This window comes from Emydura macquarii, unplaced genomic scaffold, assembly GCF_026122565.2.
Source record: "Emydura macquarii macquarii isolate MOO-44397 ecotype Brisbane River unplaced genomic scaffold, CSIRO-AGI_Emac_v2 contig_3220, whole genome shotgun sequence".
In the NCBI taxonomy this organism is placed as follows: domain Eukaryota; kingdom Metazoa; phylum Chordata; order Testudines; family Chelidae; genus Emydura; species Emydura macquarii.
Window position 1 is genome coordinate 2,440,453 of NW_027133357.1, and position 25,803 is coordinate 2,466,255.

Consider the following 25,803-nt stretch of genomic DNA (forward strand, 5'->3'; position numbering starts at 1 on the left):
CAAAACTTTCAGCCCCATGTTCGCTTCAGTCTGAAAAGTCTTGGGTTCAGAGCCTCAAAGGTATTAGGTGCCTAACTCCCAGAAAAATCAAGGTCCCTGGTCCCTTAACATTTCATCCTGAATGGTGCCAAGCTCACATGCCAGTGAGGCCATATACAGCTGGTCATGGGCTCCCTCGGCCCCGTCATTCCTCACTTGTCATGCTCTGCAATAGCATCTCCTTGCCTGAAAGTTCTGCTGCAGCATTTTCTGTACAAGCAGTCAATGGTTCAAGTGGATGACAGGTGAGGGCAGACAGCATGAGGTTGAGGTCCCGGAGTAGAGGGATAGGGACAGGGATAGCGATAAGGACCGGTGAGAAGCACCGCCTCTTATAATCTCACATGAAGGATGTGGCAACTTAAGATGACCGTGAGGGTCAACGGACGCTGCTGCTGAAAAAATTTCCGGCTCCGGCACATGCGCACCCGCATTTGGAATACATATAGGGACCATCACTCGAAGAAGAAGGAGCCTGCTTTTGCTGTCAGCTAAGCCTGTTTGCTCTGGAGTCACTGGGAGGTGAACACGGGAGCCTGTGATGACACATTCAGAGTAGAACTGCGCAGGAAGCACGGTCAGAGCTCGAACCGCCTTTGCCCACTGGCTCCCGGCCAGCCCAGCTGCAGGCAGGCAGACATGCCGATGGGGGTGCTCTCCTTGCTTGCTGAGCTCCTTTGAATGTGTGCATTATGGAATGCAAACTGCCTTGGGTTCAAACGAAAAGGCATGGCGTGATCCCCGAACCGCTGCCTGCGGGAGGGAAGAGAACTCACGGCCTGGGGACCAGGATGGCATGGCAGAAGGGGGCTACACGGAACAGGCAGCTGCTGAATCCCCAGCATCTTGGGCAACCTCTCCCCCACTTCTATCTATTTTAAGTACTTCTTGGGCCCCCATCACTGTAGCATCCGGGCATCTCAGGATCTTTACCGTATTTATCCTCACACACCTTGTTCTTATCCAGCGCAGAATCTTTACCGTATTTATCCTCACACACCTCGCTCTTATCCAGTGCTTTTCAGCCATAGTTCTCAAAATGCTTTACAGAGCAAGTCAGTATCCTCCTCATGTACAGACTCTGAGTCACAGAGATGCAAAGTGACTTGCCCAAGATAGTGAAAATTAAACCCTGGTCTCTGGTGCCCAGACTAGCACCCTAACCATTGGGACATCCTTCCTCTCCCCAGAATTCACCTGCTGGTTGGGCCTGGGAATGCCGCCGCCCAGTAGCTGTTTAAATGCTTTCTGCCCCTGACCTGATCTGCTCGGTGGATGGCCTCCAGCCTGCTCTAGGGGTATTTCCAAGTGGCAATTCCAAGAGCTCACAACTCCAGTTCCTAGCCTGGGATTTGAACATGAGCATCCCCTCTTAATTGTACTAAGCCTGGCTAACTGCAGTTCAGGTTGGTTTTACCCCCATTTTCCACATGGGGGAACATGGCCCAGGGAAGGGAAGGCACTAAGGAAGGCAGCAGGATAGCAGGGCTCAGACCTCGGCAGCAGCTGGGTCCAGCGGCCTCAATCCACTGCTGCTTTTGGAGCTAGCTGCTCCCTGCCTGACTACCATGGCTCTCACTGGGCTGAGTGGAACCCCCGCTGATCCAGCTGTTCCATCCCCTGGGGGGTGCGCGCTCCACTTAGCGTGGGTTGGCCCCAGTGCCATTATACACTCCTAGGACCAAACTGATCTCTGGTGTAAATACAGGGGGTGCGCCCCCCCTTCAAACTTCACCACAGTCTGTACTGCAGGGGCGGTGACATGGAGAAGAGACAGCACTTGGATTCTCAACTGAGACTGATGGACACAGACAGACGCTGTGGTCCTCTCTGGCTTATCCAGCTCCCTGACTTGTCCAGCATCACCACTAGGGGTCCCCATAACTCCTGCAAGGGCCAGCGGACAGCATGGTACCCATCTCCCATTAGGACACCTGTGCACAGCGAGCTGTATGCAAGCCAGCGAGGTCTCCGGGCAGCCCAGGGCGTGCGTACTGTGGGGCCAGAGAAGGGGGAAAGTATGATAGGTTTGTGGGGCTGATCCACACCTTCTTTTGTTAATGTCTCCGCACGTTCCCTTTATTGTTTTTAATGATTGAGCAAGATGAAAGGGAGAGAGAAGAGATCAAGGGCGGCTCACCTACCACTCCAGGCACAAGGGGGGCTGCTATTTAAAGAGAGAGCATTGATTCATGCTTCTCCCCCTGCCTTCTGGGGAAAGCTGTTCATTTAATAACAGGAATGTCCTCCCACGCTGCCCCCGCCTGTGAGCAGCCTCCTGTGTCTGACTCCCTGACACCTTCTGAATCCCCTCTCGACAACTCCTACCCCTCTCCCCCCATTAACCCACACTCCCATCCTACGCCTTGCGCTTCTCTGTACTCAGTTGTTCACCCCCAAGTGTGTCCACTGCACCCCCGCGTGCGCCTCTCTCCCCACTGCACCGAGAGAGGACTGCCCCCCTTTCCCCTGCCCGCTCGGCTTGTAACTGCATGCTCGCTACAGACCAGCGCGGCCAGGGCCGCTCCTGTGGGAATAGTGCTGGGCAGAAATAAATTCCGTCACTGCCATATAAATAAGGACCTGATTCTCACTGACAAAGGGGAAGGTCCCTTTACACTGCAGAGCGGCATAAATGAGAATCAGACCCCCCTCCCCCCACAGGTGGGACAGAGGGTGTCTGATGGCTGAGGATTCTCCCCTGCTGACTGACTAGGGGCTTGATTCTTTGCCCAGGTCGCTGTAAAGCGGGAGTAACTCTGCTGAAGCCAGTCTTCCCCCACCAGGCACCTCATCACTGCACAAAGCGCCACAAGCCAGATGCACCAGGGGGCGCTGCGCTGCTCCCACAATGCAATGCGGCAAACCCCACCTCAAGTGCCACACAGCAGCCAGTGTGTCTGGGTGAACCTGGCCCTGCGGGAGCATGGTGCATCCACTTTGCAGTTGGCCAAGTGACCCCTCGTGACACCAGCCAGTGGAGAATCAGCCCCATGGACTTTAGTGGAGTCGCTCCTGCTCTACGCTGATGCGAGAGGATGTGTAGCCTGCTTCCTACTGAGTTGCTCACCTGTTAGAACCCAGTCGAGACCGAAAGCTGCTTGTCACTGATAGGGGGCTGGCTGTGTGAAATGATAGGGTCTCCAGCCTGTTCCTAGGGGACAAATGTCCACACTGCAAAGCCACCATCACAAAAACTGGGGTGAATGGAGGCCGAGCTCTTCTGTGAGCTTGCTGAAGCACGATGGCTGGGAGCACTGAGTAGATAGAGGGGAGGGAAGCTGGCACTACCTGCATGCCAGTCAAGAGACCTGGCAAAGAGACATCTTTTCATTTTCACAGCATGCAGAGAAGTGAGATCAAAATCCTCTGGCTGGAAGATGACAATGTAACGCTACTTTATTTCTCAGAATTCAGACCAATAACACACAAGAACCCAAAACCAGAGAGAGACAAAGCAGGCTGCTCACGAAGGCAGTGAGGTGCAACTCACCCTCTTACCCAAGACTGCCTGTCTGGAGAACTAATTGCTGCTGCTCAGTTGCTGAGCCCAGATTACATGCTTCCCTAAATAGCCCCCTACCTCGCAAGCAGGACAAGGAAAAAATGCTGAGCATTTAAAGTGACAGCCTACAATTTCAATAGTTTTCAATACACCAAACAGAATGAAATTCATCTCAAACAACTGCACACATTAAAGTATTTGTAAGGCAACGCATGCCCTGGGATAGCTATTGCCCCTTGATTGCTGGTGCCCTTGGATATCTCATCTGCCAGGTCATCTTATGTCCTTTGATAGTTGCTGTCCCACAAACCCTGCAAATTCAATCTCTGGGTATCACCTCCTGGATGCATGTGTTTATATCACAGAAGGTCGGATGGACACCTGTGCCTGGCCTTGGAGAGAAGGCAGTGAGGTTTGTGAAGGTCCTAATTTCCTGTGAAGGACTGTTCCACAGTTGGCGTCCGGCCCTCTTGAAAGCTCTGTCTCCTGCTGGGATGAGTTTTTCTCTTGTGATAGAAAGTTCTGCTGAGCCTGGGCAGCGGAATGCTTGACCACTATCATTATCCCAGAGCTTTTCACAATCTTTTGGATACCCTGGATCTGGGCCGTTGTATGTCTGGAAGACAAGGACTGAGAGCTTGAACTTGACTCGATATTCTATGGGAAGCCCGCACAGACCGTGGAGGACAGGTGTGGTGTGCTTAGGGCGGCCCACCTCGCTGAGGAGACGGGCTGCAGAGTTCTGAACCAGTTAATTTCCTGACGATTTCCTGCCCAGATATGTTGCACTGTATGTAGTCTAGCTGGGAGGTGACAAAGCCATGTATAACCAAGGCCAAGGCATTGTCTGATGGGACAGGTGTGAAAGCTACCTGATTAAAGTGAAGCCTTTTCACACCAACTTTGTACATGTGCAAATGACTCCACAAATACTGAACATGGTCCAATACCCCAATGATGTGATTCCTTCGTCCTTTTGGGTTTGGGATTGCCTCACTTGCTGTCCTCTTTAGTGGCACTGTTCTCTGGGACATCTCAGCCAAGGGTCGGAGTAGCTGGCTCAGAATAGGCTTCTTGGTAGGAGGCCGTGACACAGAACGATGCAGGGAGCAGGTGGCAGCGGGAGCTAAGGGCTCTAATGGTTGGAACGAGTGATCGGCATTGGCGCTCTGGAGTTCTATTCACAGCTCTGCCACGGACTCATTGTGTGACCCTGGGCAAATCACTTCATGGGGACATAGGAACTGCCATCCTGGATCAGCCCTGAGGTTCAGCTAGCCCCATCTTGTGTCTCTGACAGTGATCAGCTTCAAAGGAAGGTCTAAGAACCTCACAGTAAGCAAATGTGTGATAATCAATCCCCCCGCACATAAATCTTTTTTTTCCGGCCCTCTGTGCCTCAGTTTCTCCATCAGTAAAATGGCAAAATTGATACCTACTCTCCCAGATGTGTTTAGCAACCCTTGCCAAGATTGTGGCCCCATCGCAGTAGATGCCGTACAGCAGCGGTGTGTCTACACTGCATTAAACCCAGACTCAGACTCAGGTTTAAGCCCAAACTCTGCTACCGTCCACACACAAAGCCTTCTGACATGTTCCAGAAGCCTCTCAGGATGCAGGTCTGCGGACTCGCCCGGGGTACAGGTCTGAGCCCATGTCCCACTGTGGCACAGATTCAAGTGCACTTGTGGATATAGCAGAATTACTGCTATTATATTACAAGTTTGGTTGATAAAGATAATAGTGCTGATACTATACTTCAACTTGATATATCGCACGACATTTGATTAAAAACTAGAAAGATATTAATTAGCACATTAAATTAATAGCTGGATAACTGATAGGTCTCAAAATGTATCTGTAAATGGAGAATCATCATGGAGTGTGTGTATTTCCAAAGGGATCACACCGAGATCGGTTCTTGGCCCTACGCTATTTAACATTTTTATTAATGACCTGGAAGAAAACATAAAATCATCACTGATAAAGTTTGCAGATGACACAAAAATGGAGACAGTGGTAAATGATGAAGAGGACAGGGCACCGATACAGAGCAATCTGGATCGCTTAGTATGCTGAACACAAGCAAACCATCTGCATTTTAAAATGGCTAAATGTGATTGTATACATCTAGGAAAAAGAAACACAAACCACATCTAGAGAATGGGTGACTGCGTCCGGGAGAGCAGGGATGGAGAAAGATCTGGGGGTTGTGGCGGACAAGCAACTGTGCATGAGCTCCCAGTGCGACGCTGAGGGAGGGCCAATGTGATCCTTGGCTACATAAGCAGGGGTATCTCGAGTAGGAGAGAGATTATTTGAAACTGGTGCGACTGTTGCTGAAATACTGTGTCTGGTTCTGGTGTCCACAATTCAAGAAGGGTGTTGATAAATTGGAGAGGGTTCGGAGAAGAGCCATGAGAATGATTAAAGGATTAGAAAATCTGCCTTATAGTGATAGATCCAAGGAGCAACTATCTATTTAGCTGAATGAAGAGAAGGTTCATGGGTGACTTGATTAGTCTGTAAGTACCTAAATGGGGAGCAAATACTTTAATCAGTCTAGCAAAGGAAGTCAGAACATGATGCAATGACTCGAGGTTCAAGCTAGAAAAATTCAGACTGGAAATAATGTGTAAATTCTGAACAGTGAGAACAACTAGCCACTGGAACAAGTTATCCAGGGTCGCAGTAGAGTCTCCTTCAGTGACAATTTTTAAATCAAGATGGGACGTTTTTCTAAAAGCCCTGCTCTAGGGATTATTCTGGGAAAGTTCTCTGGCCTGTGTTACCAGGGGATCAAACTAGACGATCACAGTGCTCCCTTCTGGTCTTGGAATTACAAATCATAGAAATGTAGGGCTGGAAGGGACCTCGAGAGGTCATCTAGTCCAGCCCTCGTGCTGAGGCAGGACCAATAAACCTGGACCATCCTGGACAGGTGTTTGTCCAACCTGGTCTTAAAAACTTCTAATGATGGGGATTCCGCAACCATCGCTAGAAGCTATTCCAGATCTTAACTACCCTTAGAGTTAGAATGTTTTCCCTAATATCTAACCTAAATCTCCCTTGCTGCAGATTAAGCCCATTACTTCTTGTCCTACTTTCAGCGATCATGGAGAACAATTGATCCCGTCCTCTTTATAACAGCCCATAACATATTTGAAGACTGTTATCACATCCCCACTCCTTTTCTCAAAACTAAACATGCTCCATTTTTTTGAACCTTTCCTCACAGGTCAGGTTTTCTAAACCTTTTAGCATTTTTGTTGCTCTCCTCTGGACTCTCTCCAGTTTGTCCACCTTTTTCTTCACAGTGTGGCATCCAGAACCGGACACAGTACTCCAACTGCGTCTTCCCCAGTGCCAAGTACAGCAGGACAATTACCTCCTGTGTCCTACACGTGACATTCCTGTTAATACATCCCAGAATGATATTAGCCTTTTTTGCAACTACATCACATTGTTGACACATATTCTTTTTGTGATCTACGATAGCCCTCAGGTCCTTTTCAGTATTACCACCTAGCCAGTTATTGTGCATTTTATAGTTGTGCATTTGATATTTCCTCCCTAAATTCTAATCCTATCCTCCAAAGTGCTTGCAACTCCTCCCATCTTGGTGTCATCTGCACATTTTATAAGCATACTCTCCACTCCATTTTCCAAGTCATTAATGAAAATATTGAATAGTAGTAGATCCAGGACTGACCCCTGCAGGGACCCTGCTAGATACATCCTCCCAGTTTGACAGCAAACCACTGATAACTACACTTTGAGTATGTGCACCCATCTTAGTAGTGTCATCTAGACCACATTTCCCTAGTTTGCTTATGAGAATGTCACGTAGGACAGTTTTCCCCCATTGGGTCCCCAAACCAAGTGACATTGCGACTTGGTGCACGGGGTCTCGGCGCTTTTCAGGGTTAGCCTGACTGCCCCATCATGATGGAGGGGTGGCTGGGCCAAATCTGAGTGAGGGGCATTGCCATCTGGCACAAACCGGAGTTGTACTGCAACTCCATGTACCAGGTTGCAATGCCGGACCCAGGGTGACAGGAGATTCCACTGCAGGGTGAGTGTAGGGCAGATTCACTTTCCAACCACGCCTCCTCTCCTCAGGACTCCGCTCAGTACTAATTTCTTTGGCATGGGGCGTTAGTTTCAGATTTTGCCCTGGGTCCCCAAACCTCTGCATGGTTCTGCCCATATGACATATTGTAATCATGGTGGGCTGTAATGACATGGGTGCATCTCTACGCTACAATCACAACACAGCTATGTGCAATCACACCAGTCCCATTTTCCAGGGGAGCCTTATGCAAAGTGTTAAAAAGGCCCCAATGTTCCTGGTATTTTACAGTTGAAAGGTGGGAAGACAGGTCAAGTGAGCTCCACCCACGCAGGGCACTTGTCCCCCAGCTGACTGATGTACCTGTGGTATTTAAATGAGCACCCTGTTACCACAGTATCTGAGCACCTCATAATCTTTACCATATTTACTCTTGAATGCACACATGCTACCACCCCCATTGCAGAGACGGAGAACTGAGGCACAGAGAGGCTAAGTGACTTACCTGAGCTCACATGGGGAGTCCATGGCAGACCAGGGATTTGAACGCTGGTCTCTCACATCCCCAGCTATTGCTCTAACCACTGGGCCATCTTTCCTCTCTGAATAGTAGAAGTTGGGCCAGCACAAATAAGCCTAAAGCTCCCCACATCCAGCAGGGTTTGAAACTAAGGTCCTGGAAAGGTTCCTTGAGCCTGGACTCACCCTCAGTGGGGGGCGAGGGTGGGTCTGGTGGAGCCACTTAGCCTTTTCCCCTTCCCCCACAAGGGACATCTGCCTCCCAGCCAGACCCAAGCCTTCCATAAACATCTTCCCTCCATCCAGGCCTGCAGCCCCAGTGACCAAAGCAGGGCCTAAGGGTGTGTCTTGTGTGCCACAGGTGCTACGCCCCACAGCTGAGGGAGGGAGGAGGTGCTCGGCAGACATTGTCGCGTGGGGGGTGATCTTGTCAGTGCTGGATTTGGGGGGGTGGGGAGAGGGGCATGGAGCCAAAGGTACAGAAAGCCTTGGTCTACAGGAAGCACCTTCAGATTGTCAGTGCCCCCTTTCGGGCTGCAGGGGAGACTGAATGGCCCCAGGCCTTTCAAGTTGTGTGGGGCTGCCTGGGCCAGGTCAAGCCTGGAGTCCCCCTGCAATTGGGACAGGATGTGGGGCTGGCCTGGGCACTGCAAAGCAGAGCCCCACCTGGATACATGCTGGGCTTGGGCTGTGAGTTGGCCCTGAGAGTTGTTCCATAAGGAGGGGAGGGATCCTAGCAGGAGAAACAGCCAATCTCGGCACGAAGGGCTGGCCTTTGCCTTCTCTCCCTCCCTCAATGGCAGAGGAATACAGCGATGCAGACGGCAGCCTTGGAGTGAGACGTTGGAGACTCCAGCCCCACGTGCATTTGCCTTCCTTGCCTCTATGCCCAAGGGATGCCACTGCACTGGCGAAGCCCTAGGCTGGATGCGCACAGGGTGACTGAGACAGACTGTGTCGCACAGACTGCTCTGGTCTCTGGAGAGGCAGAGCTGCCGCACTATTGGCCTTCAGGGGGCGCTGTGCAGACTTTGGGAGTAACACATCCTTCCTACATTCTGCAGCGGCAGCTGGCTGGGAGTCACTCAAATATTCAACTGATCAAAAGAGGCTTTCAAAACCCACGAGTTCCCTGAGTAGAAAGTTCCCCTTGTTGAAATTGGGTGGGTGAGCTGCGGTTTTTCCTCAGTTCCTTTGATACGTTGCCTAATGCAGCCTATGGATAAAGAAGCATCTGATTGCTAAGCCCAGAGATTTAGGGCAGGATTCATACTTTACATCTTCAGAAGACCTAGTAAACAGGGCTGCACTCTCTAATCCTGGGAGCAGGTTTGTACCTGCTCGCTTTGTAAAAACTGTGCCGGCGACGACAATTTCACATTGCGGTGGAGTTCAAAACATCGCCTCTGGGGTGAAATGTTTATTGCAGGAGAGTTGTTAAAAAATGTTTGGAAAGAGAGGGAGAGAGGGACTGGTGGCTGGATATCTGAGCAGAGACTGTGTTGGACCGTCTCGGAGCAGCAAAAAGTTGAGCAGATTCAGATCTGGGGGCACCCTGTGTCTGCAGTGATGCATCCCCCCCGGTGAATTTGGTAACCTCTACCCTTCATATGTCTGTGCCCACTGGGCCATCCCTGGCCCCACACCACCTTCCCTGTTGGAAGGGCTTGACTGAATGCCACAATGAGACCCAGCTGGGATTTTCTGGGTCTTGAGGATGCACTGTGGTTGGGGGAAGAAGGGTGTCTTGTCCCAGAAAGATGCTGCTTAGGGATCACTCCCTGGAAGACAAGGCCAGGTAGGAGGTAGCCATGATAACTGGGAGTAGGCAGGATGCGGAGCTAGGGAGTGGGTAAGAGAACCTGCCAGTGAGGGAGGGGAATTTACAAAGTGCAGATAAACCACACAAGCATCTGACACAGAGGTTACTCGGGAAAAATTCCCTGCGTTACGACTTCACGATTAGGCCTGTCGCTGGCTCCCATGCAGTATCATGATCCAGAGGCACGCATCATGGAGCTGAGCTGCAGCATGGCAGTCTACTCTACACAAAGTCACAAGGACTTGAGCCAGGTTCTCCCACAGCCCAGGCTACTGCTCTAACCATTGCGTCACCTTACCTCTCTGAACAGTGCAAGTGGGGTCAGAAGAAACAACCAACTAAGTCAAAAGTTCCCCACAGCCAGGGTATAAAATGGAGAGCCCAGAAAGTTTCCTTCAGCCTGGACTCACCCCAGGGGAATCTCTCTATCCTTGTACAATCCTGCAGAACAAACTGAAAATGCTGCTGACAACCGTAGCTGTAACCAGCAGCAGGACAGAGTCTAGAACTACCACAGGATCATTTTGCTTGGCACTTTAACCTGAGCAGAGTCAGAAACTGGTAATTGGATGCCTTCTGGCTTGGCAGCTGCCTCTGAACAGATCAAAGTCCCATGTCATGTGTGTCCCCCGGGACAACGATGCTGTAAGAGCGTCATAGAGAAACGGGGTACTTACAGGATCTTCAGGCTGTAGAGACCAGAAAAGGCTTCTCCTGGGAGCTGGGAGAGCTGGTTTCCAGAGAGGCGCCTGCAGAAAAGAGGAGCCAGCGTCACGTCAACATTTCTGTAATTGCTGGTGCTTTGGCAGAGGACACTTAACAACTGGCATCTCATGCTACAACTTAGGAGGAGACCATGGATATGACTGAATGCTGAACGGAAGACTCGTGCTCATGTACTCCACTCCTGAATGTTACCCTCTAGTGGCTGACCCACGTAAGGGGATAATGGACTTCTACTACTACTGCTGGCTACTGGTGTCACTTCTTTAGCTCAGCTGTGAAAGGCCCATGCTTTTAGCAGGGAAGGACCCAAACTCAGTCCTCAGTGATGACCCATGGCTGGGGCCATTCCACGCCCCACCGGGAGAGGACACTGTGCTACTAAGGCAGGAGGGAGGAAATTAGGTTTGTGCTTGCCCTTGGAAGAGGCCTTGACTCTTTTTCTTCCATAAAGATACCCACTCACAGTGACGGTAAGGAGAAGCCTTGCTTTGCTGGCCTAAAAGCTGGTAGTGATGGCAGAGCAGTGGGGGAACGACCCCCCTTCACAAGGATATAGACCCCACAGACCATGGTGGTACCGCTACTTGGTCCCCAGCCTGGAAGGGATGTCCCTTACTCATTATGAATGGGATTATTTCCCCCTCTGTTGCCACCCTCGCTACCCTGGCTGGCATCTTTTGGCCACATGCAGCCTGTTATCGTGTCCCCACCACTTAGCCAAACTGCACAGGTTTCACACTTTCCCCATAGGTCAGTCTCTCAAACCCCTGCTAATGGGGGTCATTTTTCTAATCTCTTTATCACCATCGATATCAAAGCACTGGGCACAGCCGTGAGTTCACAGTCAGCTCCCAGCTCCTCCAGAGCTTAGGAGGGTTTGGGTGCCCTGGATCAGACCCGTTGCTATTGGCTCAGGGAGGAAGGATACTTCGGATGAATAAGCAACAAGATGGAGACTAATACAGAAAATATAATGCCACTACATAAATCCACGATACACTCATACTGGAATACTGTGCACAGCTCTGGACACCCCATCTCAAAAAGCGATATATTAGAATTGGAAAAGGTGCATAGAAGGGCAACAAAAATGATTAGGGGTATGCAACAGCTTCCATATGAGGAGAGATTAAAAAGACTGGGGCTGTTCAGCTTAGCAAAGAGAAGGGGGATGTGATAGAGGTCTGTGAAATCAGGAATGATGTGGAGAAAGTGAATACGGAAGTGCTATTTGCCCCTTCACCTAATGTAAGAACCAGGAGTCGCTCAATGAAATGAACAGGCAGCAGACTTAAACCAATCATAAGGAAGTACTTCTACGCACAAGGCATAATCAACCTGTGGAATTTGGTGCCAGGGATGTTGTGAAGGCCAAAAGTATAACTGGGTTAAAAAAAACCCAGACAACAACATGGAGGATAGGTCCATCAACGGCTATTAGCCAGGATGGTCAGGGATGCAACCCCATGCTCTGTGTTTCCCAAAGCCTCTGACTGCCAGAAACTGGGACTAGGTGGACGATGGGCTGGATCACTCAATAATTGCCCTGTTCTGTTGATTTCCTCTGAAGTATCTGGCACCAGCCACTGCCGGAAGCCAGGATACAGAGCTAGACGGACCATCGGTCTGACCCAGCGTAGCTGTTCTTATGTTCTTAGAGTCAGAGGGGGTTCAAAGACAGGTGACAAGAATGATCCAGGCAGGGAAAATTCTCACATGGGGAGGGACTGTAATGACTGAGTTGTTATCTCAGTGAAGAGGTGAATGAAAGGGGGCATGGTAAAGGAATATAAAGCAGCAAATGGTCTGCACAGGGCCCCCACATGGGGGGGAAAAGGGTACACTACTGGGGCCCAGCCCAGGCTGCAACCCTCATTACCCCCATTATGGGAGGGAGCCAGTGTTAAAAGTTTGTACAGGGCCTGAAAAAATAATGCTTGGGCCCTGGGTCTGTACAAGGGAGGTCAGGTACTTCTGCTCTCACAACCCAGGAACGAGGGGACATGAAATGAAATGAAAAGATGTTGAATTCAAAGCCAATAAAAAGAAACCCTTTTTTCCGCACAATGCGTATGGGCCTGTGGAACTAACTGCCACAAGCTGTCAGTGAGGCCAAGGTCTTAGTAAGATTCAAAGAGGCTCCATCTGGGTATAGTTCACTTAATCAATTCTCTGCCGGTGCCGGGACCTCTGGCGCTGATGGCACCTCAGTCCCTCCTGTTCTTTGTCTGTGGCACTCAATAGTTTAGTCTTTTGAGGGCTGTAAAACTTTGGGCTAATTCTGGTTGTGGGGCTTGCAGTGGGGGTGGGATGAGTGGGGGTGGCCTGTGATATACAGGAGGGCAGACAGGATGAGCTGGTGGTCCCTTCTCACCTTGAACTCTATGACTCTGTTCATATGGATTTTGGCCTTTTGGTTTTTTGACGGAAAGTCTAAATTTACGTAGACCCTGCTCCCACTCCTCTGCTCCATTGCCCAAGCAGTTCTAATGGTTACTCTCACTTCTACAGATGGTGACTCAAGCAGAAAGAGGTCATGTGACCTTCCCAAGATCACATCGGGCATCTGTCGCAGAGCCAGGAACTGAAGCCAGATCTCCTGAGCCTAAACCCAACACCTTGACTACAAAGCCCTGTCTCTTCCTCAAGATGGAATGCATTTGTCTTCTCCGGATCACTTTCCGGTGCCTGATACCAGCACACTAGATCAAGCATCACCAACTCCATGCATTCAAAAATCACGAGCAGGGTCCCCCCACAAAATCATGGAGATTATTTTTTTTAAATCTCATGATTTTTAAGTCAATCTGTGCAGTCACATTTTCAAGCTCCGTTTCACAACCACAAGGTCTAGAACCTCACTTTTATTTTTAATGAAACCTGACAGCCCCATTTATTCACCTGACTCCAGGAGGTGGGGCTTTCACACGAAATCCCATGAGACTCACAAGAGACGGCAGCACACCCCTGGCAGTGGTGCCACCAGCTGGATGGGGATGGAGGCCATCGGGAGAACCTGAGAAATCCTGTCAGGCATGAGACACCCACCAATGCCTGTGGGTAGGTATAGGTACAATAGGGGACTTGGGAATTAAAAACCAGCAAGAAATCCAGTTCCATTTATAAAGGCTTGGATGTGAATTGGGCAGGAGTTCAGCACGAATCGATGGATTCAGTTCAGAAGTTGCGGAGTACGGTGCAGCGAGTGTTTTGTAAAAGGCTACAAACTGTCGGCTTTCAGAAGCTTCTGGGATCACACCCCGGCACGCACACTCACCGCTGGCCCTGTTCACGTGTGTCGGGGCCAGCACTCACGCACTCGCTCACTCACTCAGTCTTTCTCCCCCGGCTGGAATCCAGGGAAAATGGCTCCCATAATTAGGCCTCCAACAGCATAAATAGCACAGGGTCGTCTCTTTAATGTGCGGGAGCAGGTTGGAACCTGCCTCTCTGTGGTATGCAATCTGGCAAGCCGGGCTATTTGTCATCGGGGGAGTGCGATTCAGTGTAATTGCTCCCTTTGATTGCCGATTTCCACGTGGGGAGAGGATGCCTGGGAGATGAGACTATGGAGCGCTCACCTTGGAGAGGGTGGGAGGGACCCTCCAGAGATGCAGCCTCTGGCTACTTTAAAACCCACCGCACAAAGCCAAAGGGGTGATGCTGGTTCCTGCTTAGGGAGCTCCCGTGGTCTGGAGGGAGCAATCAGGCCCAAGCAAGAGGCATCTTGAAGATTCCCTGCGGGCAAATAGAGGATGCATGGGGAACAGGGGCCACTCAAACAGCATCCAGTTCCCAGGTAGATTTGAATGTACCAGACACGAGCCAGGGACAGACAGAAGGCAGCTCTGAAATGGACCGGGGGCGGGGGAAGCCTCCAATGAACGAAAGAGGACATTTCCACTTTGCACCCTTGGGATACCTGGCTCTGCAGTTGAGGTTCTGCAGAAAGTCACAATGGGCTAGACTGTTTCACATGTGTGCAGGCATGTGCGGGCAGCCCTTATTCGACTGTGTGTTTAGGTACTTGTACATGTACATCTGCATGTGTTTTTGTGCATGCGGATGGCCGTGCATGCATCTGCAGGTGTGCTGTTCTGCGTGTGCGCACGCAGAGGTGTTGAGTGTACTTGCATGCGTGTGGGTGCAGGTGTACGGAAGGGTAGGTGTTTTTGTGTCCATGCGCACACTGGTCGGCCTGTGTGTGCACACAGGTGTGGGCTTACGTGTGCCCATGTGCGAGCGTGGGTGTAGATATTGGTGTGCTGCCTCCTCCTGGACAGTGCCCCACCAGGCCAAATGCCCTAGCATGGTGACCCAGAGGGCAGGGCCCTGCAGTCCCTTCTCTTCCAGATGAGGGCCAGGTAGACAATTGCACACGTTGCACTCAGCAGCAAGGAACAATGAACAGGGTAGGGGTGAGAGTATGCAAGGTTCCTCAGGAAGAAGCCGCCCACCCCAGCAGGCAGTGTTTTATCCTATCCACCCTGAGATCAGAGGAGAGCTTGGGGGAGGTGTATAAATCTGGGGAGGGGGGGGGGGATGGCTCCACCCCTGTGACTGTCAACACAGGCATCCGCATTGGTGTGCTGTTCCATGCCGTTAGCCTCTCAGGCCATTTAGCCCTGCACACCTGAGACACAATCATCCCCCTGTGCTACGGTGCTGCCTTCCCACGCTTGTTGTCAATCAGCAGCCTCCTCCCTGCCCCCTTCACTCCCAGGCTCTCGTGAAAGTCACCCACCTGGCAGGCAGATTTCTTCCATTAAATGCATCGTTGGAAGCCAAAATACCGTGACGTTCAATCAGACGGAGTCTCTCTCCGTTGCTTTAATTTAGAGGGGAAGACAAGGACTCTCACGGCGATGCTGACAATGGCGGCTACTTCGGGACGGCTGCCCTCTCTCCCCCCGGCATTACAGTCCCCCCCTTCTCCACGGGAGACTGAAACCGTATTTCCAGCTTCCCCGTGAGAGCTGAGCTGGGGAATTTGCCCCCACGGTGGCGCAGATAGGCAAGGGAAGTTGCTCTGGGCGGGGGGTGAGGTTCTGCAGCCTGCAATGTGCAGGAGGTCAGATTAGATGATCACGTTGGTCCCTTCTGACCTTAAAGCTATGAGTCTATGAGGGGGTGTCAGCCCAGCCCAAGAAGAGAGAGCCAGGACTATCTCCACTCCAGCTCCAGACCTCGGACACCCCTCCTCTAGCTGGTGTGTTTAGCACTGGGGCAAAGGTCAACTCTGCTCTCCTTTATCAATCCGAAGTGACTCCGCTGGAGACAGCGGAGCTCCCCGCATTGTAGATCAGGGTCAGGAGGAAGGGGAGGGCTTTGCCACAGTGGCTGCTGTTGAGAGAGGTGGAGAAGGGCAGGTAGAGGGGTGGCAGGAGTTTTCTGAGGGGCCGGCTCGCTCCCTGAAGCTGTTTGTGGCGCAGCCAAGTGACACTTGGAACATTGCCACCCAGAGATTCATGGGAACCTTCCCATAGGCACTGATCTGTCTGGGAATCACAGCCTATCGCCACCCACCTACTGTCCCTCCTTTCAGCATCCAGATATCGACTCCTGCCTTTTGATAGACCCGTGATGCCAACCTCCATCACTCACTCGTTACGTTTTCAAAGAACCACCTTTGTGCTTTCCCCCAGGCTGCCCCTCACACTCGGGAGGTGCCCCCCAGAAACATCCACAAAGCTAATTAATTCGCCTCTTTCAAAACACTTCTCAAAGCTCTCCTTGGCTGTGATGCCTATAAAACACCAACATAACATAAGACCAGCCACACTGGGTCAGACCAAGGGTCCATCTAGCCCCGTATCCTGTCTTCCAGCAGTGGCCAATGCCAGGTGCTTCAGAGGGAATGAACAGAACAGGTCATCATCAAGTGACCCATCCCTTGTCATCCACCCCAGCTTCTGGTAAACAGGCGCTAGGGATGCTTCAGAGCATGTTTTTGCATCCCTGCTCTTCTGGCTAATAGCCATTGATGGACCTATCCTCCATGAACTCATCTAGTTCTTTTCTGAACCCCGTTATAGTCTTAGCCTTCACCACATCCTCTGGCAAGGAGTTCCACAGGTTGACTGTGTGTTGTGTGAAGAAATACTTCCTTTTGTTCGTTTTAAACCTGCTGCCTATTAATTTCATTGGGTGACCCCTTCTTCTTGTGTTATGAGGAGTAAACAACACTTCCTTATTCACTTTCTCCACACCAGCAATGACTTTATAGACCTCTATCATATCCTCCATTAATCGTCTCTTTTCCAAGCTGAAAAGTCCCAGTCTTATTATGGATAAGTCCCAGTCTCCTCAGATGGAAGCTGTTCCATACCCCTAATCATTTTTGTTGCCCTTTTCTATACTTTTTCCAATTCCAATATATCATTTTTGAGATGGAGGGACCAGATCTGCACACAGTGTTCAAGGTGTGGGCATATTATGGATTTATATAGAGGCAATATGATATTTTCTGTTATCATCTATCCCTTTCCTAATGATTCCCAATATACTGTTAAGTTTTCAACTGCCACTGCACATTGAGTGGATGTTTTCAGAGAACTATTCACAGCGACTCCAAGATCTCTTTCTTGAGTGGTAACAGCTAATTGAGACCCCCATCATTTTATATGTGTAGTTGGGATTATGTTTTCCAATGTGAATTCCTTGACAAAAAGCTGTCTCTCTCTAGTTCTTTGATCTGGCTGTCTTGTGAATTTCTAATGCGCCTACCCCACTATGTTAGTACCTAGGCTGGGCTGACTCTGCAGCTGAGCAGTTCGGCCCCCAAACCAAAAAATGTGAAAATACTTTGGTTTGGCTCGATCCAGAAATGAATTGTTTTGGTTTTTCTCACCCCAAAGAGAAAACCTCAAAAGTTTTGTTTCAAATCAAAATTTTTCATTCAACCTCAGACGAAAACCTTAACTTTTTTTTTTTTTAATTTCATTTTCTCTTTTTTTCCAGTTTTTTTTTTAATTAGCTGAATTTCAAAACAAAAAGCCAAAATATTTCCTTTCCTATACAAAACATATTGATGTTTCCAAAAATGTTTTTTTCGCCCCACATTGGGTTGTTTGTTTGTTTGTTTTTCCAGTCAAAACCACTCCCCAGATTTGACCCAAATTCACAAATAGTTTTGGTGCCCCAATGTGCCCAGCTCTAGCTGAATAAGCTCTTACACGTAGACCACAGCTTCTCATGGGTGGATTAAAGACGTGATAGGACTACTAAGGTCCTGGCAGGACTACTAAGGTCCCGGTATGCAAGGCCTGAGGTCAGGCCTACACTAAAAAGTTACGTTGAACCATAGTCACTCATAGGTGTGAAAAATCCACCCCCCTCAGAGAGATTGTTAAGCCAACCTAACCCCCAGTGTAGACAGTGTTAGGCTGACAGAAGAATTCTTCCATCAGTTCAGCTACTGCCGCTTGGGGAGGTGGATTAACTCCATCAATGGGAGATCCTTCCTGTCTCTGCCGTGAGTGACTACACTGAAGCACTACGGTGGCACCATCACAGTGCTGCAGCCATGCCGCTGTTGCAGTTTATGTGTAGACTGAGGCCTGAGCCTGTTTTCACTTCCACAGGTGTAAATCAGGAGTGAAGCCAATGGAGCTACACAGGTATAAACACGTTGTAAATGAGAAGAGAGTCAGGCCAGTTATTTCCCGACCCTAACTGGTGTTTGCAACTCTTCCCCGTTTAGTATCACCTGCAAATTTCACTCCTGTGCCCTTTACTCTCCTCCCCGCTGCTGATTAAACAGCATTTTAAATAGGCCCATTTCTAACACTGCCGCTGCCTGTGGGCCTTACTGTTAAGATTGCCAAGGGTCCATTTTTTCTGGTCAAAAAGGGGACCTCTCGGTGTCCGGTCAGATGTACTGACTGGACAGCAAAAGTCTGGTTACTGCAGGGTGGGGGAAGGCGCTGGGTCATTAACCCATGCCAGCCCCTGCTCAGCTGGGCCATCTCCTACCTGCAAGTAGGCTCCTTGTCAGGCTGCAGCAGCTCCCGGTCTAGCCCCAGAGCAGAGGGAGCCCAGCGGGGGGGGGGGGGGGGGGGGGGGGGGGAGGGAGGTGGAGACAATTCAGCAGGCGACAGGGGGGCAGGAAGGAGAGGAGCGAGCGACAGGAGTGAGGTCTTGAGGGGAAGAGGCGGAGCAGGGGCGGGGCCTCAAGGGTCCGGTTACCAGCAATTAGAAAAGGGGCAACCCTCCGCTGCCGAACGCCTGTTCCAACTCGACATAGCCTTCGTTACTCCTGTTCACGGCCTTTCAGCCAGCTTTCAAGCCACGGGAACGCTCACATCCGAGCCAGTTTGGATTCATTTGTCAAGGAAGGCCGTATCTGCGCTACAAAGTTAAGTCGACCTAACTTACGTTGGCGTACGGCTGCCAGAGTAGCTACGTTGCTTGTGCGTGTCTACACGCTTGGCTTCTTGTGTCGGCCGTGCGCGTCCTCACCAGGAGCACTTGCACCACTTGAACTGTCAGTGGGGGGCATCGGGGGATGGCTTCTGAAAGCCAGCAACAGTCGATGTAAGCAACGCAGCGTCTACACCGACACTGCATCGACCTAGACTCTACGCCTCTGCTGGAGGTGGAGTTATTAAAATAGTCCGTGGAGTGAGCGAGTTATGTCAGCAGGAGCGAAATTTCAGCGAAGACACTTACAGAGTTAGGTCTCGTCGTAAACTGCCTTGTGTCGACTGAACTCTGTAGTGTAGACCAGGGCTAAGATTTAATGTCACAAATTTCAATGCGCCCTTTAGCGTTGGATGGCTGCTTCACAGACGCGTCCATGACCTGTGCACTGTTAGGACAGAGAAATGCCAGTGCACCAGACCGCAGCATGGTTAAATCAAAGAAACGTCAGTGCCTCAGATTACGGCACAGAAACGTTACTGCCCCTGAACGCAGCGCAGCTGTGCCACAGGAATGCCAAAGCACCCTTAATACAGCATTGCCATGCCGCAGAAGAGTCAGGGCCCCATAAAGCACCATGTCACCTTGCACGGCTGTGTCCGAGATTCCCCAGTGCCCCTGTAACAGGCTGTGCTGACTCAGCTCCCCCACCCCCGTTTATATGAAGTGAGCTCTGATTGAAAGGCAGGCTGTTGGCAGAGGGTGCCAGTTACCGGAGTGGCAATACAGCTGGGGAGCTAACCTTGGGGAAGCATCCCCAGCGGCTACGACTATATAAGCAAACAGGAAGAAAGTGCTGGGACAGAGCAGGGAGCCGGAAGGAAGGCAGACACAGGGAGAACTGGCTGCTGCTAAGACTACTGCACCCTTGCCCAGAAGCAAGAGTGAAAGCGGGTTCTTGATTGTAAATGTCATACATAAAGCACCATGATGGTTAAGAAGACCTGGCGCGGTTGTGGTCAGTTACTGAGGCTGGAAAGAACTCTCAGGGGACCACCCCGTGACAGCCTCACATAACACAACAATCTTAGTATCCTCATGGCACAGAGCTGCCTTGTCACAGGAAGCAGGGGGCTGGCCTCTCTGCTCCACTAGCAAGCGAGAGAGATGGGGCGTGATACTCCTCTGAGAGGCCGGATGACAGGGGTGAGACAGTCCACAGACTTCTCAGAGGAGGAAGCATCTGCGCCTTCCATGGCTGAGATCTCAGAGCGTTGCTGTCCCCTGCACACACCAGAGGGGTAGCAAGCCTCTAGGCTAGCTGTCGGCGGTATGGTCACCGATTGGCTTCACAAGCACGTGCCATTCCCCACGCCTCCTGCTATTTGTGGCCTGCACTTGTTGCACCTTGTCTGTCTGGAGCATTGCCTCCTTTTCTGGCTCGTCTGTAAAGCGCACAACACGACAGGGCCCCAGCCTCTGATTGGTTCCTGCTGGTGCTACTCCAACACCTGCGCACAAAGCACTACCCCCATGATAACAGGTCCTGCTCTCCCAGGAGAAGACCCCGCAGCTGGAAAGCCATCTGACCTAGCTACATGTGCCCCAAAACAAGAGAGCGCGAGAGGCAAACGTGGGGGGGAGAAATACCTTCCCCTCGCTGTGCTCCTTCCTGCAAGCACTGACCGTGCACTTTGGGATTCAGAGTGCAGTAACAAAAGCCTTTGCCGTGGAACACATTTCAACATGTTAGTGCTCCCAGGCCAGCTGTCAAAATCCTCTTTCTATTGCTTCTGTGCTGATTGCCCTTGTCTCGCTTGGCTGCCGGCTTCAGGCTGCATTAAGTGGAATTTATTAGCAACCTTAAAGAAACTTCCATCAGCAGAAAGAAAGAAAGAAATTAAGAAAGAAAGCTGACTTCAAGGTGACTCCCTTTACTATCAGAACTCTATTTCTGAAGACCCGTTTTCCAGGGAATCAGAGGCATATTTCCTGCTAGCCAGTGCCTGTGCCGGGATTGTGCACGTTCCCCACAGAGACTCTCTGTTGCCAGCGGTGAATGCAGTTTGATTTCTTTCCCACTCCAAAGCTTGAGGCAGGGCGGGAATGGAGATCTCAGGAAGCGCCGGTGCCAGGAATGCAGTCAAACCGCCTGACAGACAGCTGTCAGGGAGCCATCCTGGGAAGAGACTCCCTGGGTAAGTTGCTTCTTCAAAGTCAGAGGAAGCTAAGCATCTGCACTCCCCAGGAGCTCCCTGGGGCTATATCACTGATTGTATTTATAACACCTGTCTTCTGAAGAGCCCAGAGTGAACTATTAATGAATTACAGATCACAGCACACCTATGAGTATCATTATTCTCATTTTACAGATGGGGGAAACTGAGGCACTGAAGGGGGAAGTGACTCACTCAAGACCACATAGTGAGAGTTCATGGCTGAGCCAGGAACAGAGTTCCTGACTCCCAGTCCGGTGCCGTAACCACAAAACCATCCTTGATCCCTAGGGATAAATGATCCTTCCACTGCTGCCAGAGACCATGGGGCATGTGGGCTCGGGAGCGAAAACCTGGCAAACGGCGCTGCACTGCAGTTTAACGAATGTCCAAGCAACCACACGCAGCAGCAGGACTTGGTGTCTCCTGCCACGGTGCAGCCTCGTTCACAGTAACCTCGCATCCTCTGCTGCACACTAATGCACTGGGCACGACGCAAGGAAGAGTAGAACACTGCTCTGCAGTGCAGCCTAACACAGCAGCATGATGCTATAGAATGCAGAACAACTACTAAAGGTCGTACGTAACCTATCACTGAACCAGGTGACTGGAGGATGGCTAATGTAATGACAATTTTTTTTAAAAGGCTCCAGAGGCGATCCCTGGCAATTACAGGCCGGTAAGCCTAACTTTAGTACCAGGCAAATTGGTTGAAACTCTAGCAAAGAACAGAATTATCAGACACATAGATGAACACCATATGTTGGGGAAGAGTCTGCATGGTTTTTGTAAAGGGAAATCATGCCTCAATCTGGTTAGAACTCTTTGATCGTCAACAAACATGTGGACAAGGGTGATCCAGCTGATATAGTGTACGTGGAGTTTCAGAAAGCCTTTGACAAGGTCCCTCATCAAAGGTTCTTAAGCAAAATCTCTGAAGAGTTAATTGGAGGAAAGGAACCGGGTAGTGTGTGAGATACATCCATGCTTGAGTTTTCAGCCCCTGTCTACAAGGACATCAAGCATGCCCAGGAGAAGATCTCTAACTCTCCAAAGACAGACAACCTTCAGACAGGACTCTGTGATAAGAAGAGGGGACAAAACATTCTGCAGTGGACAGCAGGACGGAATGTGGGAGCAAAGGCAAGAGATGTGACTGCAAGATTGGATGGAGTTCTGGAGGTGGTAGGCAAGACTGGATTGGTGATGATGGTGCAATGGTGATGCACCAGCATCCTATTCTGGCATTTCCTAACTTGAGAGTACTTGACTTTGCAACCTTCATGTTCTTTTAATGTAGTTTTTGGCTGTGTAATTGCTGATATTTTTATAAAATGAAACTGAACAAACAGAAATTCCATCATGTGGCACCATATTGACACCCACATGGGTCATCAGCAGCGTTAGAACTTCTAGAGCTGCTGCAAAGACCTCTGCTACTTGAGCTAATGGAGTAATAACAGCTATAGTAGGTTGTCATCCTCTGTATGGGACAGTACAAGAGGGAGATGAGACACATACTTTGCCACAAAGTTCACAGCTATTTGCTGTCCAGTGCCTAGACCCACCCTGGCCTGCAGCAGACAGGAGCTGCAATTGGAAGGAAAGTCCTGCTGATCTTCTGTAGCCTTGGGCTGGAGTATGCTCACTTGCCCTGTGGGGATGGGGCATGCTCAATCTGATCACATGTCGTAGCTGTGAGGGGTTAGAGCATGCTCAGTGCAGTTGGAATCTTCAGAAATGTTCACTGTAAAACTAACGAGTCTTTACTGAGCATGTGCAAAACCCCGATTTTTCAAAGGCTTATAACTTGGCCAAATTTGGGCAGATTTTCATAGGAACAGCAAAAAGCACATGGCTGACACTAAAACCACCCCTCTGCCAAATCTGAAGTCCCTGTTCCAAAACATGGGGGCTCTAGGGCTTCTCACTCAGCACTGTTCTAAGAATTTGTTAGTAGGGCAAAACAAAGTGGTTTCTCCTAATCTTGTTCTTGGAAACAGCTGAACTGTTTTGTCAGAAGAACTTAAAAACAGTCTCAGGCAGACACCTGGCATGGAAAATTTCAGCCCAAACAATTAACTTCTAGCAAAATTATAAGCAACTGAAAACAGGCTCCTATAATAATATGTGTTGGGCCACCCTAAGTATAGTGTGCTATCACCTCCAGGTTGCTATGTCCATTTAATAAAGAACCTATACCATTGCTAGGATTTCTTTTGTTCCTAATATATATTAAAAACTCCCTCTTATTGTCCTTAATCCTACTGGCCATGGCTTTTTTGTTGATACCCTTATCAAGTGTCTGACTTTCATAACTTCTCATTTATATTTTTTTGCTATCAACTTCTTTTCCTCATTTCTGTACATACAATTCCTACTTTCACTTCCCTTCTTAGTGAAGATGTTTGTTTAATCCAAGTCCCCTTCTTTCCTGCTTGAAGAATTGTGGATTTCTGAGCATCGAATAAAATGTTTTTAAACGACCTTCCAATTATTTTTCTGTTTAAAGTCTTCCTCCCAATCAGTTTCACTCTGTGTTTTTGCCTTTGGGAAACTGGCCCTTTTAAAATGCTAAATGTTTATATACACACACTACTAATTGCACTACTTATTAAATTACCACTATTATATATCTTTTTGCCCATGACATATGCAATGAGATCATGATCACTGTCAGCTAGGCAGCCATTAATTGCCTAATAAGGGGAATATTGAGTAGAAGTGGGAAAGCAGTATTGTCTTGAGATACAGACTGAAATACTGTGTCCAGTTCTGGTCTCCACACTTTAAATAGGATGTTGAAAAACTGGAAAGTATTCAGGAAAGAGCCACAAGAATGAATCAAGGTCTGGAAAACCCACCTTATAGCAAGAAACTTAAGAAGTTCAAACTTTGTAGTTTACCCAAGAGAAGGTTAAGAAGTGACTTCATCATGGTCTATAAATGCCTACAAGGGGAAAAGATTTCCAGTATAAGAGGGCTCTTTAATGTAGTAGACAAAGGCAGAACAAGAAACAGCGGCTGGAAGATACGAATGTATCTAGTTTATTGGAAATAAGGCAAAAAATTTTAACAGAGAGGGGAATTAACCATTCCAACAGGTGTGATGGATTTTCCATCCCTTGGAGTCTTTAAATCAAGACTGGGAACCTCTTTCTAAAATGTTGGCTCCAGCTCAACCAGAAGTAATTGGGTTTGATGCAGAAATCTTTGGGTGAGGGTCTGTTGCCTGTGTTATGCAGAAGGTCAGACAAAATGATCATCTCAGTCCCTTTTGCCCTTAGACACTATGACCGCACGGATCTATGTGCCCTTCCTCTTGCCACCTTCTCCACCCCCTTTTGCTTTCCTTATTCCCATCTGGTACATTCAAAATCATGAGACTCTGAAAAATAAATAAAAGACATTGATGCTTTGGTCTGGCCTCAGATTGGTTAACTTTTAGGTGATACTACCTGCCCACCATTGTGTGCGCGTGCGCAAGTGAGAGAAAGATTCTCCCTAAACACACACACAGCCTTCAGCCCAGCTGCTCACAGGGAATCTCTCTTGAGAGCTGTGGTTCTCTCACTCTCCATATCCCTTTCCTATCACTCTCCTTCTCTGTCCACAAACTCTACTCTACTCTTCCTAGCCCAGCCTAGAATAGCAGCCTGCAGCCAACCTCTCCGTCCTGGTTTGCTGCCAGCACATCTATTGCCCCAATACAATGCCTGTTCCTGGGTGTCTGAGTGCGGCTCACAATTCAAAAGCACAAAGGCTCAGAGCAAATCACTTTTTGGCCTTTTGTCTAAGAGCAAATGCAGCATGAAAGCTCGGAACAAAGAGGTGTTGTTCGCCCCTGCTTCCTCTAAGGCAGAGAGGAGTGGCAGATCAGCGGCATAGCTCACATGTGTCTCATCACCATTACACTGTCTTATACCAACGCTGCTGCATCGGGTCCAGTGAGCTGCCTTCACAAACACAAACGCATGCTGGGAAGCATGAAGGGCGGTGTAGCAAAGTGCCAGCACTGCCTGCTCTCAGGGAGCATGAGGCAATGCAGAGGATGCGCTCAGGGCAGCATCAGGAGAGATGGTCTGGAACTGGAATTTCTGCTCCTCGGGAAATTCTGACATTATGGGAAAAAACATCCTTTCTACTCAGAATGGAAAGCCAAAACTAAAAGACAGTCTGATATTATTTATTAGATGTATTACAATAGCACCTCAGTACCCCAGTCCTGAATCAGGATCGCATTGTGCTAGGCAAGGCAGATTATTTATTAGGTGTATTATGGTAACATCTAGGACCAGGAACACAATGTGCTAGGTGTTGTGCAGACAGAACAAAAAGACAGCCTCTGCTCCAAGGAACCAACAAGCTAAGTATAGAACAAAAGACAACAGGTGGGTACACACGGACTGACGGAGGAGTACAAGGAAACAGTGAGACAGCATCAGTCAGTGAGATACATGGCGACTGTTAGATCCCAGCCTAAGACTGGAAATCAGAACTCCTGGGTTCTATGCCAGGTCTATTACTGACTCCCTGTTACCTG

General features: G+C 49.6%; 1 protein-coding gene across 1 annotated transcript in view; it reads right to left on the reverse strand.

Annotated features, from left to right (window-relative positions):
* LGR6 (leucine rich repeat containing G protein-coupled receptor 6) overlaps positions 1-25,803 on the reverse strand; it is a 195,539-nt gene that overhangs the window by 98,934 nt on the left and 70,802 nt on the right. The window contains exon 5 of the mRNA XM_067531620.1: positions 10,635-10,706. Within this exon, the coding sequence (XP_067387721.1) occupies positions 10,635-10,706 (72 nt within the window). The remainder of the gene's footprint in view (positions 1-10,634; positions 10,707-25,803) is intronic.